General features: G+C 41.5%; 1 protein-coding gene across 3 annotated transcripts in view; it reads right to left on the bottom strand.

The window, feature by feature from the left end:
- The window catches only part of ATRNL1 (attractin like 1), a 524,570-nt gene that overhangs the window by 463,670 nt on the left and 45,337 nt on the right, over positions 1–15,563 (bottom strand). For all 3 annotated transcript variants that reach the window (XM_082222558.1, XM_082222560.1, XM_082222559.1), the window contains exons 2-3: positions 3,221–3,304; positions 863–976 (exon numbers count right to left, since the gene is read on the bottom strand). In XM_082222558.1, coding sequence (XP_082078684.1) covers positions 863–976; positions 3,221–3,304 — 198 coding nt within the window. The remainder of the gene's footprint in view (positions 1–862; positions 977–3,220; positions 3,305–15,563) is intronic.

The raw sequence follows: 15,563 nt of genomic DNA, 5'->3' as shown, positions 1-15,563 counted from the left end.
AGCCTGGCGGGAGGTCCCGCGGGCTCGCAAGGCTTGCGGGCAGCAGCCTGCAGCCCTCAAGCTCGGGGGATAGTGGGGAGGCGGAGCGCCGCCACCCCGCTATTCCCCGACCTGATCTGAAGGCTGGCGGGGGGGGGAGAGAACCAAGCTTGCTTCTCCCCATCGCCAGCCCCATAAGCTCGGGGGACAGCGGGGCAAACCGCTGCCCCACGGAGGCTAGAGAGGCTGTCCCTGAAGGCAGAAGAGGGAAACAGAGCGCTCCGTCTCCCTCTTCTAGCTTGGGGATGGCTGCGCAAACCTGGGGGGGAAATAAAAAATTTTCCCTTGATTTCCCCCCAAAAAAACTAGGTGCGTCCTATGGGCCGGTGCATCCTATAGGGTGAAAAATACAGTATGTAGAAAGCAATATTTACTCCTTCCTACATTAAGTGTGAAATGCTTGGAACCAAGTTCATGTTGAAAGAATAGAAAAAGAGTGAAGGAACTTTTAGTTTCAATCTGTTTGTTTCAAAATGTACTGAGCTGACTTGAAACCAATAAAAATAACCATGTTCATAATTATATTTAGGGGTGGAAGAACTGTGCAAGATGGGATGCATAGAAAAGTCAAATGTGGTAAACTTTTAAGAACTTGGGTTTACTCAAGGACTGATTAAAAACTGAACATGCCAATCCATGGTGGAGAACCACTAGTCCCCGGGCCTAATTGGGCCCAGCAGTGTTCCTCATTTGGCCTGCAAGGCCGTTTTGGCCAAGCCACACCCACCTGTCCTACAGCAAATTTAAACTGTAATGCTAAATTTCCATTCACACAAAGATTTTCATAAAATTGTAATAGAAGCTATTAAGCTAAAGTACTTACCTAAATACTGCTATTAAAGGTGCATATATTGAATCTCCATCGTAAACATACATATGGTCCCAACTACATTCTGTGGCAAAATGATTAAATCTTAGTCTTAAAACTGAATTAGGACTAGAAGAGAAGAAAAAAACAGCAAGACCGTTAGCCTGTTCAGAAATAGCGTAACTTATAATACAATGTAAATAAATATAAGGATGCAATAAAGTAGTATGAAAAAGGCAAGTATTATTTTCAAATCCAACTGTAAGCCTTCTTACTTATAATTGTGCATGAAGGCAACAGTTTTGTAGGTACAGCATTACTGTTATTAATTATTATTTTTTATTAAATTTGTATACTGTCCATCATCCGTATATCTTAGGGTGGTTCAGAACATAAAAACAAGATAAAAAACGCAAAATACATAAAAACAAAAACAAATCAATAAACCTCAAATTATTATATTTACATACTGATTAACAGTAAACACTATCTTACTTGTAAGTACCGGTATATAAGAAAATGCTGTTAATTCACTATCTTAAGTAAGTCAGAGTTTATCAACCTGAGAACAAGCTATGTAGCTACATGTCGTCCTTCCACAGGGGCACCATTGGGAGGGCCAGGGGACCAGCCCCGATATTATCAAGGAAGAGCCCACCCACCACCCAATTCCACGGCACTACTCAAAGGAATGTGCCAGGGCAAAGCGTCTTTGCACTGGTGCATCCCTTTGACAAGCCAGGGTGCCTCCCAGGAAAGTGCTCTGTCAATCTCCGCCAGGGACATACCAGTGTGAAATGTCTTTGTGCTGGCGTGTCCCTTTCAGGATTTCCAGGGCACCTACAAGGAAACCGTTCTGGCGATCTCCACCAGGGATGCACCAGTGCAAAGTGTCTTTGTACTAGCACGTTCCTTTCACGACTGCCTGGGGAAAGGTGCTTGGTGATCCTGATGGGCCTTAAGGAGGAGGAAGAGGGCTTGCCGAGGTGGCCTTGACCTTGCGGCAGCGAACAAAAAAAAGGTGGCTGGTGATGGAGGGGGTGGGGAACTGTCCGGCCAAGTTGGTCTGACCAGGTTGGGGAGCAGCATGTATGTGACATCATGCATGTGCAACAGCCCAGCCCAGCCCCATGTTGGGGGCAACTCAGCATGTCTGTCTTCCCATTTCTCTTTTTCTCAACTTTCTGTAGCTAGCTTCAGAAAAAGTTATGTTAGTTTTTTAAACCACAGTTTTCCATGAACTGGTTAGCTGTGGTTCAAAGACCCCCTCCAAATGTGGATATGAATCCATAGCTGAGGGAGAAACCTAAAACCATAGCTTCCCAGTTCAGACATTTTGGGAAACTATTATTTAAGAAACTAATAATAAAATTGTATACATAGCAATTCAAATGTCAGTCTCACAGATATCAGTGGGGCTTACTCTCAGGTAACCAGGTTCAAATTTCAAGCAGAGAATGTATGGGGAGAGAACGAAGAGGAAGTGTAGGGGCAAAAGGCTTGTTCCCATAAAACAGAAATCAAAAGTATTAGAAATGAGTAATCAGTTATTGCAATTTTCATCTTTAAGTATATTAATTTCAGTGCATGGTAAATTTCAAGTGTAACACATCCATTAACTGTGGTTCGGAAGCAGCTAAATCAATAAAAGCCATTTTCAGATTAAGGATATGCATGGAGCTGGCACCAGTACCTGGCATCCTTGGCCTGGCACACTGGTACTGACACCTGTTTTGCTCTCTCAACCACCTGTTCTCTAACTGCAGGATTGCATGGTGGCGGCAGCCTGGTCTAGGAAACTGTCCACTATGTTAAAATTGCCCAAAACACCCAACACAGCATCTATTTCAGAAACTGTGGGGAACTGAAAGAAATTTAACATGACAGGTGACTACCCAGCCTCTGCTGCAAGGTAAGCCTGAGGCGGGCATGGCATTCATACTTCAAGCTGGACCCAGGCATGCAACAAACATTAGTGTTAAGCCCTCCTGGTCCATGATGCTTTTCTGATTCAACGTTCAATGCAAAGCTTCCCTATTCCCGTTTTCAAAATTAAGCTGGAATAGGAAGTGTCCTGATTTGGAAATTCACCAGGAGATAGTGAAACTTTAGAGCAAACATTAGTAATTGTTTATCAAGGGGAAATGTTACACAGAACAATACTCTTTGCATAAAACTATGCTCTGAAGTTAAAAGCCTAGTTTATTACAGTGTTGGAGAACCAGTCCTCCAGATGTTGTTCAATTACAATTCCCATCATCCCTTATAACTGGCCATGCAGGCTGGTACTTATAGGAGTCCAACAAATTTGGAGGGCCACCAAATCCCCAGCCTTGGTTTGCCAGAAGATATTAATGTAAAATATATACTTACTATCCTTCAATTAACCATGTACATTTAGTTTTGTATTTATAATTTATTGGTCCATCTGTTAAATATCCAGAAGGTTCAGTTAACCTACAAAAGAATAAACCAGGAATAATTAGCCTTATAAGCCCATGTATTTTCCTCTCCTTAAGAACATACCTATATATAAATATATATTTAACTTGAGTAAAAATGTGTTTCAAAAACACAAACTTAATTGACATAAAAATATTTCCTACATTCCTCTTGTTAATATTTCTCAGCTGCTTGCCCTAAATTGACTTGTAGTGCAATAATAAAAATATAATAAAATAATATTAAAATAAAAGGTGAAAAATATCTGAACAGGTCTATCATGCATCGAATCCCCTAAAAAAGTGTGTATTGTGGAATAAACTAAGGTGGGTGGTCTTAGTATTGACCTATCTTCAATGGCCATTATCATGTGTCCTGCTAAAATATGGTTTAGTGTGATGTGCATGAACAGGAACAACCACAGTGTGCCTTAGGCTCTGTTACAGAAACCCTCCTATATGGCTGGGAGACATTCAAAATTTCTCACTTCTGCTTTTGGTTAACCCCTACTTGCCATGTTGCCCAGACTCAGAATTATGGTTTAGACTCAGAATTAATATTATCAATGGTTAGTTAAACAAGCCATTAGAAACCAAAGTTTGAAGACAGCTTGGTTTAAACTAACCACAGTTAAATTATAACTGTTGGTCCATGCAACAACAAAAACCATGAGTAACCAAACACAGAGACTTCCAAACCCTTGTCTCAGTCACATGCAAGGAGAAAGAGATAGGGAAGCGTGCCACTTATTCCTGCTTGTGCAAGCCATGTTAAAACCATGTTTAGTGTGGCATATAAATACAACCAGTGGTCATTTAGTGCACATCCCTTTCAAACAAATTGGTCCATAATTATATGGCCAAAGAGCATTTGGAATTGCATTAGGAACACTATGAAGAAGATGAGCATGGATAAGAAGAGACGGAAGGAAGACAGATGTGGTGGCAGCAGTGGCTGACAACTGATGAAGAGTGAAGGGGTCAACCTATAAGTAAACACATTATATTATAAATCATATTTAATACGTTATTTGTCTTGAACTTTTAAGTATGAATCCTTCCTCTCTTTGCCAATACTTGATATGCTATGTGTAAAATGAATAAAGGTGTGAAATAAATGGTAGCAGAGGAACAATAAAGATGTAAAGAATGATGGTGTTAAGATTCAAGATTTAGTCTGGTGGCAGCTGGTATAATTAAAAAAAACAAAACATTTTCTGATTAAGTGGAGGAGCTGAAGTGACAGTAAGCCCAAATATGCATTGGACCCAAACAATTTATAAATCAAAATCAACACTTTGCATAATATCTGAAATATGACAAGATACCATTGTAAAGCATTAAAGAATGCTGAAGTTCCATTTCCTCTCCTGAGACAGGTAGCAGTATTTTGAGGCATATGAAGCTTCTATATAATTTTCAAGAGCAATAGAGCATGTGGAAGTAATCAATCCAAAATAATTACCAATGCATAAATTAAAATACACCACCAGTGTATCATTTGTGACACTATTTGAAACCTTAGTTATAGTAAATAAACTCATATATTGTCTGCATGCTGTCTCATTTCCCCACCACTCCCATATAAAAGGAATTGCTCCTATGGGTGAAATCAACAAGGCAGCACCCTTAGAAGAGACTCACCATGTATAGCATTAGCATAGAATACTTTGAGAAGTGCACAGTATTACTTTTTATACTATACTATACTGACAAAGGCCTGCAAATGGTAAATATTTGTTTTTGTGTGAGAAGAAAAATTCTTCAAAATATTTACTTTACAAGCGGGGGGGGGGGGGGAATGGTCTGGTTGGTCAATCATAAATATTTCCATAGAGTAATATTTTGCTTTTTATTTACCTGAGGATACTTTACCAGCCAAGGTAAATTTAAACAATTACATATAGGCAATAGAAAGATACTGTTCTCATGAAGCTGGTGCAAAGAAAAAAGATAAGTTGACTGTCAAATCAGTACTGCATTGAGACAGCTGCAGTCGCAAAGGATGAATAAAGACAGATAAGCAATTATTTTTGACAGAAGTTTAATACTGCTGGTGAACGACTAATGAAATAAAAAAAGTCACTTAAACAGAAGACTATTGCAAAGTATCAAAACAGAATTACTCCTTTAAGAAAACTTGTAATGAATTCCCAACCTGCCTCTGAGGGCTCATTGTGGGTACCAACACACCAAAGCAGCTCAGCAAGCAAAATATAAAAATGGTTCTGGAAAATATGGAATACTATAGAAATTCATTACAGTGTCCATGGTTAAACAGACAGGAATATATTAAAAGCCAGCTAGATCATTGGACGTGACAGGTGGGCAGGATCTTTCTTTTTAGCAAGCCCTTCATTTGTTCGAAAGCACATCATTTAATCAAGATTTCAATGCAAACCTCATCATGAAAAAGGAATGAGTTTGCATCAGAATTCCCTGCTACAAGGAACAATATTTGTTTTAGCAGGCATCTGCATAGAATTCTGCCAAACTGAGCACAGTTTAAACCCTGCTTATCGGCTGATGCCGTGTGTGTGTGTGTGTGTGTGTGTTAAAACCTGTTGCCTTGGCTGTACAACCAATGCAGGATTTAACACTGTCCTACCACCCACCAGCTGGGGGAAATGGTCTTGGTTGTCAAACTGGGCAGCTTGGCAGGGTTAACCTGCTTTAAAGAGTTAGAAGTTGTAACTCCACTGGACACTAGTAAAGTTGTGGCATTCATTCAGTTTGGACCATGGCAAAGGACGTTAGGAGTTGGAACTTAACAATATCTGGAGGGACACAGGTTCCCCATCCCTGATTTATGTAATAGGTAAGGTTAATTAGGGCTGCCATACATCTGGACTTTCCCAGACATTACTGGTATTTCAAAGGCGGAATGTGGATCTTAAGCAAATAATAATAATAATAATAATAATAATAATAATAATAATAATAATAATAATTTATTATTTGTACCCCGCCCATCTGGCTGGGTTTCCCCAGCCACTCTGGGCGGCTTCCAACAAAGATGAAAGATACACTAAAATGTCACATATTAAAAACTTCCCTGAACAGGGCTGCCTTCAGATGTCTTCTGAATGTCAGGTAGATGTTTATCGCTTTGACATCTGATGGGAGGGCGTTCCACAGGGCAGGCGCCACTACCGAGAGGGCCCTCTGCCTGGTTCCCTGTAACTTGGCCTCTCGCAGTGAGGGAACAGCCAGAAGGCCCTCGGAGCTGGACCTCAGTGTCCGGGCAGAACGATGGGGGAGGAGATGCTCCTTCAGATATACTGGACCGAGGCCGTTTAGGGCTTTAAAGGTCAGCACCAACACTTTGAATTGTGCTCGGAAACGTACTGGGAGCCAATGTAGGTCTTTCAAGACCGGTGTTATATGGTCTTGGCGGCCGCTCCCAGTCACCAGTCTAGCTGCCGCATTCTGGATTAGTTGTAGTTTCCAGGTCACCTTCAAAGGTAGCCCCACGTAGAGCGCATTGCAGTAGTCCAAGCGGGAGATAACCAGAGCATGTACCGCTCTGGCGAGACAGTCTGCAGGCAGATAGGATCTCAGCCTACGTACCAGATGGAGCTGGTAAACAGCTGCCCTGGATACAGATTTGACCTGTGCCTCCATGGACAGCTGTGAGTCCAAAATGACTCCCAGGCTGCGCACCTGGTCCTTCAGGGGCACAGTTACCCCATTCAGGACCAGGGAATCCTCCACACCTGCCCGCCTCCTGTCCCCCAAAAACAGTACTTCTGTCTTGTCAGGATTCAACCTCAATCTGTTAGCCGCCATCCGTCCTCCAACCGCTTCCAGACACTCACACAGGACCTTCACCGCCTTCACTGATTCTGATTTAAAAGAGAGGTAGAGCTGGGTATCATCCGCATACTGATGAACACCCAGCCCAAACCTCCTGATGATCTCTCCCAGCGGCTGCATGTAAATGTTGAAAAGCATGGGGGAGAGGACAGAACCCTGAGGCACCCCACAAGTGAGAGCCCAGGGGTCTGAACACTCATCCCCCACCACCACTTTCTGAACACAGCCCAGGAGGAAGGAGCGGAACCACTGTATGACAGTGCCCACAGCTCCCAGCCCCTCAAGACGGTCCAGAAGAATGTTATGGTCGATCGAAAATTGCTCAACAACTATAGCAACCCTATAAATTAAAACATATTTTATTTTTACTTCTCTTAAATAAAACAGCACTGTGTTTTTTTATATTTAAACTTCTGGACAGTACAATTTTACAGACGGTGGGAACTGTTTTTAATATAGTAGTGCTAGTTCTCTATTGGGACAAATGCAATAGAAAGTTCTAATCAATAGCTATTGCCCTCAAGATTTTGGACCCCAACATTGAAAATAATTTTGGACCCCAACACACACACACAGAGAGAGAGAGAGAGAGAGAGAGAGAGAGAGAGAGAACACAATCATGTTTTTCTTCACTTGCTACTCTGCCTCACTGGTTTCAAGCGCTTGGCTTAGTTCTTTCTGGAATATGCATGCCAATCTTCAAAGCCATCCCTGTACAAGCTGCAAATAATTACCATTGATAAAATTACATATACCCTATTGGACGTGATAAAAAGGCTAGTTATTTGAAATAACCAAATACTTTTTCTAATTTTTTTTTATCTCACCATTATGTACATGTCCTGGACAATGACAGTTCTCTTTCTCAAGCTCTGGGAGGAAGACCTTTCATTGCCTACAGACAGCCACCCAATCTTAAACAACTCCTAACCCACAATAATACTACAACCAGACTTAACACAGACACTGGCACCAGAGCCTGGAATAAACCCAGATGCCAACTTTGCTGCCACATACATCCGGACAACACCATTACTGGCCCCAACAACATCACACATACCATCTCGGGACTATTTAATTGCTCATCGTCTAACATTGTGTATGCCATCAAATGCCAACAGTGTCCTTCAGCTCTCTATATTGGACAAACAGGCCAAACCTTACGCCAAATAAGGACATAAATCTGACATCAAGAATCACAAAACAGGAAAACCAGTAGGAGAACACTTCAATCTCCCAAGACATTCTATACAAGATCTCAAAGTAGCTGTTTTACTACAAAGGAATTTCAGAAATAGACTGGAAAGAGAAGCTGCTGAATTGCAACTCATTACCAAACTTAAAACCATGGAGAGACCTGGTCTGAACAAAGACATTGGATTCTTATCTCATTATACATGACTAAGCCATTTTTCACCTTCTCACCCCTTGCCTTTTCCTGTAAGACCCATTGCAGTCAACAGGCTCATCTCAGCTACCTGCCAATCTCCCATTCCCACCACCCTTCTGAGTAATACCCCTCCCCACCTTCTCACTATATAGAAGGATCTGGCAACTTCTGTTTCAGTGTATCTGAAGAAGTGTGCATGCACACGAAAGCTCATACCAAGAACTAACTTAGTTGGTCTTTAAGGTGCTACTGGAAGGATTTTTTTTATTTTCATTATGTACAAGGTTACTTTAAATTTTATGCAACAATAATTCTATCATCATGTGTAAATCAAATATTCTGGTTACAAGACCATTATTATAATGGAAGGCCTGTAAGAGATTGACAAAAACATTTAACCCATTCCTGTATTATGTTAATAAACAGAATGTGCATTTCCTTACATAAAATAGAAACATGGCTGCAAGTTTATATAATCAATCGCAGCATTTTAAAATATCCCCGGGACAGCAGAGACTTCTCTGCTGTCCCGGGCGATCTTAAAATGCTGGCGGGCGGGAGCGAAGCGTTCGCTCCCGCCCGCCAGCATTTTAAAATCTCCCCGGGACAGCGGAGGCTTCGCTCCCGCCCGCCAGCATTTTAAAATCGCCCCGGGACAGCAGGGGCTTTTAAAATGCTGGCGGTCGGCAGCAAAGCCCTCCTGTCCCCGGAGCTTGCGGGGCGGGAGGTGGGAAGAAGGGCTTTTCTTCCCACCGCCAGCCTTCAGAACAGCCTTCTAAAGGCTGGCAGTGGGAAGAAAAGCCCTTGTTCCCCCCCCCCCCCAGCCTTCAGAAGAGGTCGGGGGACAGACTGTCCCCGGACCTGGTCTGAAGGCGGTTTCCCTAGGAACGCATTAATTGATTTTCAATGCATTCCTATGGGAAACCGTGCTTCGCAAGACGAAAAACTCGCAAGAAGAAAAAACTTGCGGAACGAATTAATTTCGTCTTGCGAGGCACCACTGTACTCCCCATCCACCACAGGGGTACTCAAATGCAGTGGTACCTCTAGTTACAAACTTAATTCGTTCCGGAGGTCCGTTTTTAACCTGAAACTGTTCTTAACTAGAGGCATGCTTTTGCTAATGGGGCCTCTTGCTGCTGCTGTGCCACCGGCACACAATTTCCGTTCTCATCCTGGGGCAAAGTTCTCAACTCGAGGTAACTCTTCCAGGTTAGCAGAGTTTGTAACCTGAAGCATTTGTAACCTGAGGGGTTTGTAGTTCGAGGTACCACTGTATAGGAGAATTTGACTGTATGAACTGTATGAACTCAGCTATATGGTTTTAGCTGAGGTTAGATATAGGTATAAATATATATAGGTATAGATAGACAAACATACATATAAAACAATTAATTTCAAAAAGCATAATGTGTATTATTAGATTCATATACAAATTACTTGCAATAGAAACATCTCCTTAAAGCAGTAGCAAGGTAGTAGGTGCACTACAACATGAGCTTTCAAAAACATGGAAAGGACAAAAATTCCAGTGTTCTCAGAATATAACCACTATAAACATTACCAAAAAAGCCCAGCACTGCACAAGTGAAGGTTCATATAACAAAATAGGTCAAGTTTCAGCACCTGATATATGGACTAAATGAAGTGCTGACAGTATCCAAGCACACTTCTCCATTCCTTAAATAATTTATCTCCAGCAGAAATCAATGAAAATCTAATAGTATTCTGCTGTATCTCAAACAAGCCAGTAGAAACTCAGCTCAAACTACTGTACAGTACTCCCAGCTTTGTATGTGTTGTAAGCGAACAATGTCCTATAAATGACAAATATGAAGGTATCTGATAGGATTCTCTCCTAAGACAACTTAAATTGATAAGCATGTTTAAAATATTCTTGGAACCAAGGAAACAATGGTCATAAAAAACTCTATTAGACAGCTATAGAAACATTACAATTAGGGGGAATTAGATAAGCAGCTATCTCAGCCATCACTCTCAATTAAATAGAATTATAACCTTGCATAAAGTCTATGGAAATTGAGCACATACCAGTACATGAGCAAGTTTGCAAAGAAAACCAACACCACAAAAAAATCCTTTAAATTTGGTAAGACAATGATCCTATATAGGTTGTGGGAAAGGCCATATGGGTGGTGACATACATGTGTAGGGAGTAACATTTGAACCATCCTTTGGCATATGTATGGGACGCGGGTGGCACTGTGGTCTAAACTACTTAGCCTTGGGCTTGCCAATCAAAAGGTCAGTGGTTTGAATCCCCGCGATGGGGTGAGCTCCCGTTGCTTGGTCCCAGCTCCTGCCAACCTAGCAGTTCGAAAGCACAGCAAAAGTAGATTAATAGGTACCGCTCCGTCGGGAAGGTAAATGGCGTTTCCGTATGCTGCTCTGGTGTCAGTGTTCCGTTTCACCAGAAGTGGCTTAGCCATACTGGCCTCATGGCCCAGAAAAACTGTCTGCGGAGCGGACAAACGCCAGCTCTCTTGGCCTGTAAAGCAAGATGAGCGCCGTAACCCCAGAGTCGTTCGCGACTGGACTTAACTGTCAGGGATCCCTTTACCTTTACCTTTGGCATATGTAAAAAGCTCCCAAAGTGCTGATGATGCAGAGGCCCCAACAGTCTTCTAAATCACTCAAGGTGTGTGTTCTGTCACTAAAATGCTGATGCATGCCACGCACCATGAGTACACTGAAACATATTGTCCCTTTATATACTGGCATTCACCCAATGATCTGCAAGGTATCATCCTTTTAATTCCCAAATTCTTCTCTACCTGCTTGAATCTCAACATCTGAACCTCAAAAGAATAGGTGATGCTGGGCACATAAAAGCTACAGAGTACTTGCTATGAGGTCAACCTTTCTTTCTGAAGCAGCAGTTGCTGTAACACACACTCTCACCTAAATAGGCCTAATCAGGCTCAGTGAGCGTATCATGAAGTTCAAGGCCTGACTGACTTGTACTAACAGCAAACACAAAAGCACATAATTTTCATTTTCAGCTATTTATTTTCATAATAAAAGTCTATCTATCTGAACAGAGTGAAATTAGAGTGAGGTGATGTCATATTGTATTGCGAAGGATGCATGAACAGAGATAAGCAGAATCCCTGACTGCTGCAGATTCAGTTACCTCTGATTATCGTGATCTTTCCCTGTATCAAGGGGATGCCAAGGGGACGCTGTGATTCTGGGGATGAAGGTACTAAAAGTGGAGGAAGCAGCTTTCCTGGGGGGCGGGGTATAGAAGCAGCGTACAGTACAGTGAGAACAAGAACTGGAAGAAATGCCCTAACAGGTCTCTAGCCTGGGGAAGGATGGATGGATGGATGGAAGAACAGAAATCTAATAGTGCAGAAAGATTTGATGATTTGATAAAACTTGAGAAATGGCAATCTAGCTCAAAATATATGAAGCATAACAAGGCACTTATTGTATTATCAAAGTAGCGGTTTTATTAATAATAGTGTGATTCTATTTAATAATTACATTTTTTAAAACTCAGAAGCTACTTTCAATCACTATGAAAAAAGGGAAACATCCATCTTCTAAATAAAGTAATAACTGCATCCCCATTATGAAGCCATATTGATTCTCTTTCTGGAAGATGGGAATTGAGAAGAAACAGCAAAAGCTAACATAAGTTGGTTGTCTTTCTAGGAATTTGGAAAATGCATCTTCCTACATTGATCAAGTAATCATTGTTACTGCTCTTTCAAGCAACTGCACTAAAAGCAAGCAGAAAAGATTTGGCTGACATGAGGTTCAAAGGCAAATACAAACATTTTCCTGATTTCATAACTGAAAATAAGCCTGCACAGAGAAAATCTTGCATATTTTATGTCACCCATACTACTTGGAAAGAGAGGCAGCATTCTTACACATCCAGCTGGTGCTCTGAAGCAAGGCAAACTTATATTATATTCAGGCTAATCAACAATCCCAGTAAGAAAAGACACAATAAAAATAGGACTTATGCCACAAATACAGATGCTCAAAAGAAAGTCTTTATCTGGGCACTTTATCTGTACACTGTACAGTACTGTACTAAGCACCATGTAAGCCTTATTCATCTCATATGCTGACTCTGTCTATTAAACAGCCACATGTTCATTTGAAACTCAGCCTGCTTCTGTGTGTTCAGGACCCTGCATTCGGCAGAAGTACCTGATCACATATAAACAGAGCCTGTCCATGCAGGGTGCTTGCATACACATAGGCTTGGTTAACAATTTCAAATAAACATGGCAAACGGGGCTTCTTCCTCCCGTATTCATGAATATGTTGAACAAACAGAGCTAGCCTATCATAAACTGTAAACAGAATAAAGAAGGGCAACACACTGGCAATTTATGGTCAGGGAGAACCACTTTAATACAGTGGTACCTCGGGTTACATACACTTCAGGATACATAGGTTCAGGTTACAGACTCCACTAACCCAGAAATAGTACCTCGGGTTAAGAACTTTGCTTCAGGATGAGAACAGAAATTGTGCTCCGGTGGCACGGCAGCAGTAGGAGGCCCCATTAGCTAAAGTGGTGCTTCCGGTTAAGAACAGTTTCAGGTTAAGAACGGACCTCCGGAACAAATTAAGTACTTAAACCGAGGTACCACTATATAGTGCATCAGTCTTTAAAGTCATTGTTACCTAAAACCTAGTTCAGAGTTTTAACTTAAGCCTTCTGAGGTAGCCAGCTAAAGCTTTCTAATGCTACATATGTCTTCTAACTTCTCACTTTCTCATATATATATTTATGACAAGCTTCTAATCAACAATTACCCCCAAGAGAACAAAGGATTTCTACCTACATTCTGAGCCACAAGATAGATGATTATCATGCAATGTGCTTTCTGGGGCACTGGTCTGCTTAGCAAAAATAATTGCATCCTGCTAAAAATAATTTAACGGGACGCGGGTGGCGCTGTGGGTTAAAGCCTCAGCGCCTAGGGCTTGCTGATCGGAAGGTCGGCGGTTCGAATCCCCGCGGCGGGGTGCGCTCCCGCTGCTCGGTCCCAGCGCCTGCCAACCTAGCAGTTCGAAAGCACCCCCGGGGGCAAGTAGATAAATAGGTACCGCTTACCAGCGGGAAGGTAAACGGCGTTCCGTGTGCGGCTCTGGCTCGCCAGAGCAGCGTTGTCACGCTGGCCACGTGACCCGGAAGTGTCTCCGGACAGCGCTGGCCCCCGGCCTATAGATGTGAGATGGGCGCACAAACCCCAGAGTCTGTCAAGACTGGCCCGCTCGGGCAGGGGTACCTTTACCTTTACCTTTAAAAATAATTTAAGCTGCAACCTCTGACAGAAGAAGCAGAAGCAGTTTACTTGGCATTCTCACCCCTTTAGCAAACATTATATCATGGAAAGTCATTAGCTGCATACTACTTTAAAGATGCTTTGGGGAAAGGAAAGCATACTGCTGAAAGTTTAAAAGTCATCCTCATGACAACTATGGAGGTAGTCATCTGCACACCAGGGCTTCGTTTGAGCCTGGTCACACCAAGTCTCAGTATCAGAATTTGTTAAGAAATGCCAAGGCTCAATCTTTAAACACAATATCATGTATTATTTATTTGCTTTATTTATTTATTTTGAAAATAGTTATCATCCTTTCTTGGAAGTCTGTAAAGGGGATTTAAATATATTGCATTTGTACAAGTTTTATAGCTAGCCCAGCTATGAAGCCTATGGATTACAAATGTTTGGCAACTGAAGACAACAAACAGGGTTTGGCCAATTCATCTAAGGAACACTTGCTTTTAATTGGCATTTGGCCTATAAGTAAATATAGGAATGCATTCCTAATATTTGTCTGTAGTGTACATTTTATCTTATGGGATATAGAAATACTTTCATGTTTGTGAACTCATAATTTAGTATTTCACCTTAAGTCTTGCTCTTTAGCAGAATAAGAGTATGGAACTTTTTTCTACTTCTATTTTAGCAAACAGCATTAAGAATATCACCAACAGAGTCCATCAGTGGAAGAAGGCCCCCACCCCAGCTTGATTAGAAATTTGGCTCAATCAAAAGAGATAAGAAGACAGAAAAGAGTTTTTTTGCAACGCAAAAATTTTACAAGCAATTTTTTTTTACTCCCATTGTACTTGTAATAATCATAGAACAAAAACACAGAATTGTAGTGTTCAAAGGGACCCAAAGGTCCAACCTTCAACAATATAAGAATCACAGTTAAAGAATCCATGACACACGTCCATCCAACTTCTGTTTAGAAACTTTCAGAGAAAAAGAATCCTCAAAACGCATTATTGTCTGAATACCAACTGCTTCATGAGCCCCCACTACTCCACGATCTGGCCTAGATTCTGAGGTAGCCCCACTACCATCACAGAGGTGGGGAAAGAGTGATGCCACAAAGTTTGGCACTATTTCCCCCATGTTTTAATACCAAGCTGACTATTTAAAAATGAATGATCAGATCCTCAAGCAGGTCATAGATCAAAGAAATGTAGACTTGAAAGGAACCACAAGGGTCATCTGGTCCATCTCCCTGCAATGCAGGAATCTTTTGTCCAGCGTCCACAACCCTGAGATTATTTTGCCCAACATGGGGCTCAAACCCACAACTGAGGTTAAGAGTCTCATGATCTACTGACTTAGCTGTAAATTCTCCCCCGCTGCCATCCCATTCTCTGGGAATAATCTCCTTCCTTTGAGGGCTCCTCTCATCTCTTCACTTGACCCTGTTTCTGTAACTTAAAATTTCTGGACAATTTCTTTAGTTCGAGCCAAGGTTGTAGTGATTAGAGATGTTATAATTTATACATCCTAGTGTTTTAACTTAAATTATTCATGTGTGCTGTCAGCTTTAATTGCACTTCACCATAGCTTTTGACTTAGTATAGAAAGTGTCTGAACCACTCCTATTTATGGATTTCATAAGATAAAAGGAAACTGTATTTCCCTTTCCCCATGTTTTACCTTGCAAGTGGGAGATAAGAGAAAAGAGGAACATAAAACATTAAAATTACTGGATATCTGGTCAACAAGCAAGTAGGAACAAACATAAAATGCATTTTTCTGTGGCC

Source organism: Podarcis vaucheri, assembly GCF_965113315.1.
Source record: "Podarcis vaucheri genome assembly, chromosome: 5".
In the NCBI taxonomy this organism is placed as follows: Eukaryota; Metazoa; Chordata; class Lepidosauria; order Squamata; family Lacertidae; genus Podarcis; species Podarcis vaucheri.
The sequence above is the reverse complement of the archived record's forward strand: the minus strand, read 5'-3'. Positions and strand labels throughout refer to the sequence as shown.